Here is an 11,371-nt window from a genome sequence, read left to right on the forward strand (position 1 = left end):
ATCTTATTCTATTAAATTTAAGGCTGCTCCTTAATGGTTTTACGTTGTGATCTGGTTGCATTTTTTTTAAATTTTCACATCTTTTGCTGGTTTATATTAAATGCTAACATTGTTAGTTAACTGTTTATTTTTTTCTGCTGATATTTGTTCTGCTTTATCAGTGCTTTGTTATCTTATGATTGTTGGTGCCTCCAGAGGGCATGGGTTGAGAATGCATGCTACAGTTGTTTCAAATAACTCAATTCTGTTTACAGACCTTCTATAACGGTCGAGGACCTGAAGAGTCTTTTTGGTAATACTGGATGTAATGTGAAAAACTTCAAATTCTTTCTGTAAGTTACTGCAACTATTTTTGAAAGCCATGCAGCGTGCTCGGGACTTTCTAATTAATGACAACAAATGAGGAATTATGTGGAATGAAATTGCTGTTTAATGAAAAGTGTATAGACAAAATGTAGTTCACCCAGATGTGCATGGCTTGAGCTTTCTTTCCCCTTGCAATAGTTGTGAACCAAACTGAGAAGTTGTAGGTAGAACTATTGATTTAACGGAATATCATCATATAGTAAACAAAACTTTGACAGAAGGAAAAAAAGATGCATGCTGTTTCTTTAATTAGCCATTCCTCATAGAAAACAACTTAAATATCTTCTAGTTTTCATTGAGCTTCCTGTTGCCTATCTTTTTCTCACTCCCAATGGAAGCAGAATCAAGAAACAACATGAAATTCCGTGTAGGATTCTCATGCCGACCTTTCTGTTTGACGTTGTCATGCTCTTCTTTTGCTAATTACCAAGTCGCCAAGATTTATATTTAGTGTATTTTTAATCCCACACTTTCCCCAAGGTGCTTAGGTCTGTACAGATTATTCCCCCCCCCCCCCACAATGTGGTTGGTTAGGCTAAGATAATAGTTGACCCGAGGTCACTCGGCAAGCCTCATGGCAGAAGGTGGATTTGAACCTGGTTCTCACAGATTCCAGTCTGGCATGCTTAATTACTTCACCACAGTGACTTTCATAAAGTTTTTGAGAGATTAAACTGTCAAGAGGTGAAGTTTAACTGATTTCTTTTCCCTTTCAGAAAAGACCACAAAATGGCTCTCATCCAGTTGGGTTCAGTGGAGGAAGCAATCCAGGCTCTTATTGAGCTTCATAATCACGATCTTGGAGAAAATCACCACCTCAGAGTTTCCTTCTCCAAATCTACAATCTGATATTTGTTGGGACACTTTCTTTTTAAGGACTTTACCTGCAGTTGAAAGTAAAACCTTCAGACAGAGACTGGAGTAGCCAAGACAAGTGCTGCATCCTTCAATTATGAAATTTGTAATAAGTTGATGTGCATTTCTGTACACATTAACTAATCAAGGGATCTTTCCACATGTATTGCTGTTTAAAAGGCTGATGATTCTCGTGAAATTTCCTTCTCTAGTATTTAATGACAAAAACATTTTCAGTAGATGCCCCTTCTTCAAATGATTTCAGGAACATAATTTTTTTCATTTATTCTAAAATGACCGTGCACAACTTTTCTGGGCCCCATTAAATTACCCCATTGAAAGAATGCCTTCAAATTAAACTTAGCAGATAGCTTTACAATACTAATAAAGAATGATTATTTTTGGGTTTTTTGTGGAATTTTTTTTTTTGACCAACCTCTCAGCACCAGTTGAAAATATTAGAGGAGAGGCAGGGCCCTTCCCCTCTCTGGAATTACAGGATTTCCAAATCATACAGTGGACATCAGTAAATTTTCCTTAGTGACACTTTTAACTAGGTATTAAATCATGGCACGAGATTTAATTTTTATCAATATGAAATTATGTGTCACTTGATTTTTTGGGGAAAAAATAAAATATGTCCTGATTTCAATTTTTTTTTACATTTCTTTCAGAGAAAAAAAAAATTTGTTTACACTTTTAAGGGAAAAAAATTCAGGTCTGTCATATGGTTTGACAAATTTTTAGAAAGGTTATTTTTGGTAAGGTCTTGTTTAAAAATACAAAGTTGAACCTCAAGGGTTTTTTGTACCACTATAATCTCTAATACTTAAAATCAGAATTACTGTGTATTTACTTAATTTCTTACGTGCCTTATTATGTGCTTATAATGATACAATAGTTTAGAGTTTTATCTGAAGTATCTTAAACTGTATTGTGGCTTGGTGAGAGTTTTTTTTTAAAGTTTGGTGATTTTAAAAAGTTTTAAATAAGTAATAGTCAAATCAGATTTTTGGTGCTTTGGGACAGGGATGGGGAGGTGACACTGAAGACCAATCAGTTCACGTCCCGTAGGCCTCTTCACAATATTTGGGGGGTTGCAGCTGAGTGACATCACTGTTGGGCTCAAAAGAATGTTCTCCAGTTTCTGGACGGTCTCTAACCTGTTGAGCCATTGGCTCTTTGAGAATATTTTTTGTCTCAGGATTCCTTTTCACCCAACAGGACTTGGCTTACTGTACTAAACATGGACTTGCTTTCCCTCATCAACATCGCAACTTCAGTCCTGAATGTTCCCTCTTGTTTGGAGAGCAAGATGAGATGCAAATTTTTTTTTTGGTGAAATATAGATATATACAAGTTATTTCTATGATTGTAATACAATGTTTTTAGAGGTGTCTCAAGATGTTATGTCTACTGAAATTTTTCATTGTTTGTAAGGTATTCCTCAAGTTTAAGGGTGATAGCTTTGGAGTTGGTCATATTTTTTTTAAAGAAATGAAACGGAGCGTGACGGCTGGTAGCGCTTACTCATCTTGGATATTTTTTGCAAGTCAGATTTGGCCCTTCTGCAAATGCGGCTCAGCAGAAATCCATAGCATTAGCATTTTTTTTTAAAAAAAATGGTAATTTTTAATTTGGTGGCTTGGTAAATATCCTTGAAATGCTAGCCTCTCAGTAACATTGCTGTCAGTTGAAAGGATAGGCAGTGAGCCTTAACCACTGCCTTAAATTATATAGCTACATTTGTGTGGAGGTGTCCAGCTGTTCCTGATGGGAAACCTTTGGACACTGTTTACTAAAATATGTGCATTTTTTTATCGGGCAGCGTTGTGTTACACAGGGAAATTTTAGTATCCATTAATGACTGACCCTGTTCACCATGACTTCACAGCCATTTGAAAATCAAGGTGTACAAACTAGCAAAGGGTTATCAAGATCTTTCCTTAGTTCAGCAGTGTCATATGAAACATATTAAACTCCAGTATGGCACTTGATCTCTTCATTCTGTTGATATCAGCGGAACATAGCTCTGAATAAGCATGTTCAGGGCGACAACCTAGCTAGACATGACTTGACTAGCTTATTGGAGTAGGGCTGTAATGAATGTGCTGCCTCAGTGTAATTAAAGTTACCTTAAGTTTGGTCATCACGATGTGTTAAATGCTGCTACAGAGGAGGGGGACATTATTGCAGTTGAATGTAACTGTGAAGCAGGAGACAAACAACAGCCTGAAGTTTCGAGAATGAGCATTAGCAGTGTACAATATCAAGAGGAGAGGGTGATGTGTTTGTGTGTGCATTTGTGTGTGTGTGTGCAGTGTGAAATATCGTGTATGCAGATACACATTGCAGACATTTAATTTATTGACTTAACTAATCTAATCTGAAAGAAAGCAACTTTGTAGTTTTAAAGGGAGAAAAACAGTCAACATAAACAGTGGCTTCATTCTGCCCCTAGAAAATGTCATTTCTAGACTAACCGCAGCGTGTGTTTTAGGGCATACGTTTTATATGCTGGCACCTTTAAAAGAGTTTCGCAGAAATGTTGATGGTAGATAGCCATCTTGCGTGGTCTTATCATATATTATCTTTGTTGTAGTGCATGTCTTCTCAACGCTTCGTGGTTGTTTTCACGTGGTTGGTTTATTTTCACGCGTCTGTTTTCCATGAGTTGCGAGTGATGGCAGTACACTTTGTTTGCATTTAAAACAACGGTTCCATTTAGAACCAGTTTGATTTACTCTCTCTTCTTAAAAAAGGACACTCTATCAACCTCACGCTTTAGAAGGCAACTCCTTTCATTGAGATTAAAACAATACTAACGTTTCCATTTTCTTTTTCTTCTCATTCTTTTGCTGCAGAACGTTAGCATAAGATGCCTCCTTACCTGTTTGGTTTGCAATGAGTGTTCCACAGAATTAAGGTGTTTCAGCGGAGGTGGTTATTGGATATAGTAGCCGTCCGTGCAGAGCTCTCCTTGTCAAGTATCCTAGTATAGAATGACCAATTTTCCAGAATATTTGATCTTTGCTAGCATTTTATCAGCCAAGTCTGTTCTCTGTTCTTTCACAATTTGTCCTCAAAATTGATTGAGCTCAACACTGTGTGACCCGTGCAGTTCTCGATCTCTTCCGCGTCATATAGTTGAATCACTAACTGTACAGCTGATGAAATGCCTTCAGGTCCGTAACCAGTCAGGAAGCTTTTAACATTTTGGCTGGAAAGACTTGGCAACAGTGCCTTTTCGTATACCGGAGGAAGGGAAGATAGCGTTTTTGATTCAAGTAATATGGCATGCACCGAATTATAGTAACAGACCAGAGGCAAAGTAGCTTTGAATTTAGGTCAAAGGCCAATCAGTGTTGCGATGAACTTTCAACCGAAACTCCATCTTAGCTGAATGGTCCATTTCGGTTGATTGTGATGTTCGTTACTAGAGGGTAAGTCTTAACAGCTTTCCTCCTGAGAGCAAAAAGCCACTGGTTTTGGATACAAAGTGGAAGGACAGTAATCTTCCAGTTCCTTTCTTTCGAAACCAGCACAAGGAGGAACCAAGTGCATATTTGTGGTTGGCAGAGGCTGCAGGTGCTTGAACAGTTTCATTATATCTTGGAGTCTCTGGCTGCTAGCCCCTGTAACGATTGGAAAAGCAAATTTTAGAACTGTCATTAAAGCTCGGATTGCACTGTTTATTCAACTACTATGCCTGCTGCAAATGTGTAGAGTTTCAAACAAATATTAATGTCAAGCCTTTCCCAAACTTGGTTGCCTTTTGTCTCCCTGTCAGTTGTACTACAACTGTGCTTGGAGGATAGATACCTTGAGGGCTCTCTGTGCCTATATATCTTAAATGTAGCCTTGAGTTGTCTGTGGCACCTCTTTTTTTCCTTTTGTCTTTTCACAGATTAAGAACTTGTATGCAGTGGAATCTTGTTGCTGTAAAACATAGCGCAGGCTTTTGTTTTGTAATGAAGAAACCTCAGATTTCCCCTTTCACTCTTGATCCTCTTATATATAGTATGCATTGGTGTTTTCAAAGGAGAGGGGGCAGAGTGGTTAACTGCATTAAAGCTGTATTTGTTTGCCTTTTACTTTTTTTGTGTGGACTGGTAACTGAACAAAAACCGCCAGATTTAAACAGTTGTGCTGAAAACTGTTCAAGTTGCACAGAGATTTTCTTGAAGCAAATTAACTCCTAATTGTTTTTTGGTTTTTTTTGCAAAGATCTGTATGTTGTATATGAGACTGTTCTCTTTCTGGAGCAAATCTTAACAATTAGGAATTATTTGGAATTGAAAAACTTCTAAAACTTAATTTCAGGGTTTTTACAAAGGAAAAAAAACACACAAAATGGGACCAAAGTTTATGTGCCTTCAGTAAATGTGTATTTTTTTGCTCTCTATTTCAGTCTTTACAAATCGATATTCTTGTTTTCAAGAAAATATGTATTTATATAGTAAAAACCAAATGACTCATGAACTGTCCATGTGTGCAATCAGTTGTAACTCTTTCATTTGGGTTTGTTATTCCTTTGCCTTCTACCATTGTCGCATCAATACACTGTACCATTCAGGAATCCAAGTTAAATTCTTCGTCGTTGGTTGCCTCGAGAGCATGCTGTGAAGAGATGATAAAATAGTGGTGAGCTTAGTATTGGGACAACTTTCCATGATAAGCGAAGGGTATGCGTTTTGGCAGAACCTTTGGTTTCTGAATCTGTGTCCAGTATTAGGGATCATAGTGGAAAACTAACCAGCTGCATACTTGGATTCATCTTTTAAATGTTTTAAAGTCCCCCGTCCCCCGTTCCCCAATTCATTCTACAGCTCCTGTAAAAAGTTAACCCCAGACTCTCACAATATTATGGCTAAACAAGCACATTGTTGCACTGGATTGCCACCTCATTGCAATGACCAAAGATTGTCTGCTCTGGTTACATACTGAGACATCTTCCCAATCTTCTCTCCGGCTATCTTTCCCGAAGGACTCTATGTAAAGTGGCCTTTTTTTTATGAATGCCGTCGGTGAATGGACCACTTGATGAGAGAAGCTACTTTTTAGAAAAAATGTGAACCAAATGTAATGGCATAAGGCAACGGGCTAATGGACTACTTAGTACTATATTCCAAAAAAAAAAAGGAGCATAATTACAGGAGTCAGACATTCCCTAATTTTTCTCATGTTTCTAAGTCCCTGTTTCAGTTTGTAAAAATATTGATCTAACACAAGAAAATGCTGTAAATATTTGTAACAACATTTTTTACCTGGCAAAAAAAAAAAAAAAGGTTTTGGGGAACAAGTATAAAATGGGTTTTTATATTAAATAAAACATCAATTGTCTTGTATATTTTGATAAGCAACAATACCAGCTTTCCTTTGTTAAGCAGCTTGTGGCATTGGAGGGGGAAAAGGATTCCATATTGTTCAGATGACATGATGTTATAAATGCAAAGAAGTTGAAATATTAAAGAAACTATTTTCTAACTCCGTCGTGCATGGTTAATTTGAACTTCTGTACACTGCCAAAAACTCCATTCCTTTTAAGTTTTGTGTATTTACTGATTATTACTTGAGTATCTATACTTAACTCTTTTTCTAACAACTCTAGTTGTAGCATGCCTCTTAATAAATGTCATGACATCTGTACTCTCAAATTTTTTCTGCGTTCTTGTCTATTGCTTTGGGTTTTCCCTTCTAATGTGAAGCTAATGTCCATCTGTTTTTATTTGTGTTCCTTTTCTTCTATTGGCCATTTTACACTTGCTCTCTCTGGGTTGTGTTTTGTCAAAGACTTAAATCACATCATCGTGGAACATTCTTATGACATAAGTTGCGTCACAACTTTTGTGCAGACTAGGGAGTGACGGTGTTTCCAACACGCTGAAAAAGCGAGGCTTAAACCAGCAACTGATTTGAGCCGCCGCAAATAACTTTCACATGAGTTTTGTCGAGATTAGTTATTTCATTTTAATTCATGTGTTCCATATTTCTACATGAAATGTACAGGGGATATAGGCTGATGTAGCCCATAGCTGTGCATGCCAGATCTTCTAGTGTATGTGCAGTTCTCTGCTTTGCCCCCTTGTTCCTCTTCCCCCATTCAAGTTGAGAAACACTCATGGCAATCAACCTCTCCATATTTCTTTGTATGTCCTAATTGTTGCTTTTCCCCCCCACTTTCACCTACCAGAATCTGGCACTCAAGCATTTTCACGGTCTTAATTGATTATAATTCACACGGAGGCAAGGTTTTAGAAGATGGTACATATGAGAGCCAGAAGCCGCGTGGCGTAGTGGTTAAGTGCTTGCACTGCCACTCACACGGTCAGGAGTTCGAGCCCCCTGTGGGTCAGATATCCTGGCAGCTGGCTCAGGGTCAACTCAGCCATCCATCCATTTCCTGGTCAGTAAATGAGTACCTAGCTCATAGCTAGGGAGTAAAGAGTAGCCAGGGAAAGCAATGGCAAACTACCCCACAAAAACGGCTTGCCTATAAAATCACCGCTTGCAGTGGTACCCCAGGGTCGGACACAACTGAAGGGGAAACTTTACCTTTATATATGAGAGCCGGCGTTGCGTGGTCGCTAAGGTATCTGACTCTGACCCGACCAATTCAGGCTCAAGTCCCCACTCACGCAGGTGACCTTGAGACAGTCACATTTTCTCAGTCCTGTCCCTCGCTCATATTTGGATCGGGGACCTCCAAGGAATACCAGGGTCGTGGCGTGGAGGCAAGTAATGGCAAACCGCCTCCCATAGTCTCTTGCCTTGAAAATCCAATGGGGTCGCTAGAAGTCGGGTGTGACTCGATGGCCAAAAATAAAATGATGGTATACACAAGTGTGTAACAGCTTGATTAACAAGGGCTATAGGGTGAGAATGGTCAGTGAAGAACAGCCAATGGCAGCTCCTGGAGCACAAATGGGTGCTAGCTAAGATGATCGTTTTCAGCATCTTGGTCTTGAACATGGTATGCAGGAAATGAGTTCAATAGGTTGGCTGTCCCTAGTTGGTGCTCCGGTTCCTGCTCAGGACTGACATTGCCATGAAATGGAATATTCCAGCAGAAGATGCCAGTGATGGATTCTCACAATCCAGCTCCATGACAAATAGTTACAGAAGGTGCAATTATCGCGGACTTGATTTGCTCCAGGAGAGTGCTCTTCCGTGACTGGCTCAATTCCTGATCTCAGGACAATAGCTAAAGTCTCACTGAAGTGTTACTGACATTTGATTAATTATCTTCACCCTTGGCTCTACCAGAACCTTGCTTCCTGTCTCTTATCCTTTTTTAAAAAATCTTGATTTTACAGCTCACCACACACTTCACAACATTGAGCACACTGCACTGTGTGTGGGAAAGGGTCTAGCTCCCCATTCATTGCACACTGCATCACATTATTGCAGATGTGCTGCACATATCTGATGTAAACGTGCTTCTCTCAAGCAGAAGTGTGTGAAGATCAGTGTTTAGAACATAGAGAAACACAAACAGGGCTGCCAGAGTGGGACTTATTTTGTAGATCAATTTGAACCCTTCCGACTTGGTTGCTGAGGTATACATAAAGCTGTTCAAGGATTTTTGGCAAATAGAGATGAGTTGCCACAAAATGCTGCTTGAATAAATCCATGTTGAAATGGAGAAAAATCCTACTGATAGGTTTTGCTACCTTAATCCAAAAATGGACTTGGGTATTGATCAGTAGCATTTATTGAATAAGTATTGAAGCACCACACTTGGCAAAACCAGTTCTGAGAAAGCTGGCATTCACAGTCCCCTTTATCTCCCGTAGAGAACCCCCCCCCCCCTCCCGTTTTATCAAGAGTTTGTGAAAAACAGTCTTTGGAGCTAAGGCAGATAGCAAGAGAAAGCCACCTGGCTTCCTGCCTTACGAGATAACGGATGTGACACAGTTCCCATGGGACAGGAGTACCATGGGAAGCCTAGTTGTCTATAAAGTGTGTGAAGCTACAAAGTAAAGATCAAGGAAAGACTGCACAGGCAGTGGATACGTATAGCGGGCTGGTTACCTATAACTTTCTAGCAGCAACAATTTGTTATTTCAAGCAGTTGCACAGTTCCAAGAATGTCTCTCAATCGCCTAGATAGCATCCCCCTGACATTGATGCAGCCACCCGACCTTTGTGTCTACAATATAAACATCCTATAATTTTGGTCAAAATACCTAGTTCACAATTCTTACATCGTATTATTGACTCATTTGGCTTTTCAACCGTGATCTTGAACTTTCTCCTTTGAACTTCAATGCAGCATATTTCCTCCAGGGCATTCTAGATTTAGGACCAAATTAGAATATAAGCCAATTTTATAGAAGACTACAACCCCAGTGGCTTAGAAACTCTATCCATGTCCCCTCTTTTCATTAGTTGAAAAACATTCTCACTCGGAGGGAGAGGGCATGGGTGACTCCTCCTATTGTTCCAGGAGCCAGGATCTTTGTCAATTTTCATGTCTCGCAACTGTGTGTATGTGTGTGTGGGGGGGGGGGGTCACTTGGCTCTTCCCTTACCTTTCTGCTTAGGAGTGGAGTACAGGGGTGGTTTTTTTTTTAGGAACTCTGTCAGGTTTCCTTTTCTGTTTTTGTCTCTTTCCACTTCTGTTTACATCTGCTCTCTTCTCCTTCTTCTTTCCCCTCAACCTGGCTTCCTGGTGGAGACAATCAACACACGTGCCTTTGAGGCAGTTCTCATTTGTCTTCCAAAGAGGAAGTGTAGTGATCCTTTCCAGAATCTCTGGCTCATTCCGCACACGCAGAATAATGCACTTTCAAACTGCTTTCAGTGCTCTTTGAAGCTGTGCGGAATAGCAAAATCCACTTGCAAACAGTTGTGAAAGTGGTTTGAAAACGCATTATTTTGCGTGTGCGGAAGGGGCCTCTGATAGAGCAGATTTGCCTCAGCATGGGAGCAGTCAGTAAGTCCTGAGTAGGGAATGTGAATTGGGAAATACAGAGCTGGGAGAGGTTGCAGAGGAGGAAGAAGAGAAGAAGAAGAGTTTGGATTTATATCCCCCCTTTCTCTCCTGTAGGAGACTCAAAGGGGCTTCCAATCTCCTTGCCCTTCCCCCCTCACAACAAACACCCTGTGAAGTGGATGGGACTGAGAGAGCTCCGTAGAGCTGTGGCTAGCTAGCCCAAGGTCACCCAGCTGGCGTGTGTGGGAGTGCACAGGCTAATCTGAATTCCCCAGATAAGCCTCCACAGCTCAGGCGGCAGAGCGGGGAATCAAACCCAGTTCTTCTAGATTAGAATGCACCTCCTCTTAACCACTATGCCACTAGTGGTGGTGAGCTAGACCCTTCCCCACACACAATGCAGTGTGCTCAATGTTGTGAAGTGCATGGTGAGCTGTAAAATCAAGATTTTTTAAAAAAGGATAAGAGGCAGGAAGCAAAGTTCTGGTAGAGCCAAGGGTGAAGATAATGAGTCAAATGTCAGTAACACTTCAGTGAGACTTTAGCTATTGTCCTGAGATCAGGAATTGAACCAGTCACGGAAGAGAACTATGCCACTGCCGGAATGTGTGGAACCTCGAGGCCTTACAACTGCGTCAAAGGTGTAGTCAGAAATTCTCTGTTCTATGCAGTCCCCAGGAAGAATGGGAACTGATGAAGAATACTGGACTCGAAGTTCCTGAGTAAGTTTGCAAGATGTAGCCATCATTCAATGGGAACTCTCTAATCCACAGTGGATACTCATGTGGCATAATGATTGAGCAGTGGACAAGGCATCTGGGCCAGGAAGAACAGAGTGACTCTGGTGTTCATTTTGGAGGGCTTTTCTCAAAGCCACATCTTTTAAAACAGTGTATTTTTAACAGGGGTTTGCAGGGGTTATCTCTTTTTCTCCTTAAGGCTACTAGGAGCTGAGACTGCTGGAGGTGGGGCATAACAGGGGTTAACAGAGGTTACTCTTTGTCCTGGGCTGCTAAAGGTGGGGCTCCTGAGGTGAGTCATTCAGTCTTTAGTTCAGTCTCTGGAAGCAGCTGTGCGCTTAGTGGCTGCCATTGTAATTTCTTTCTTTTTTCTTTTTTAAAATAAATAAAATAATTCAATTAATAAGGACATTTCCCTGGAGAGGGATAGTAGGTACAGATAGCTCCAAGGGGCACTCGACTAAGAAGTTTC

The 11,371-nt window shown here is 40.2% G+C and overlaps 1 protein-coding gene across 3 annotated transcripts in view; it reads left to right on the forward strand.

The window, feature by feature from the left end:
- The window catches only part of PTBP3 (polypyrimidine tract binding protein 3), a 59,934-nt gene extending 53,226 nt beyond the window's left edge, over positions 1-6,708 (forward strand). For all 3 annotated transcript variants that reach the window (XM_048503176.1, XM_048503177.1, XM_048503175.1), the window contains 2 exons: positions 255-332; positions 1,083-6,708. In XM_048503176.1, the coding sequence (XP_048359133.1) occupies positions 255-332; positions 1,083-1,215 (211 nt within the window). In that variant the 3' untranslated portion in view covers positions 1,216-6,708. The remainder of the gene's footprint in view (positions 1-254; positions 333-1,082) is intronic.
- The last annotated feature ends 4,663 nt before the right edge of the window (positions 6,709-11,371 follow it).

The sequence above is a fragment of the Sphaerodactylus townsendi genome, linkage group LG07 (genome assembly GCF_021028975.2).
Source record: "Sphaerodactylus townsendi isolate TG3544 linkage group LG07, MPM_Stown_v2.3, whole genome shotgun sequence".
In the NCBI taxonomy this organism is placed as follows: Eukaryota; Metazoa; Chordata; class Lepidosauria; order Squamata; family Sphaerodactylidae; genus Sphaerodactylus; species Sphaerodactylus townsendi.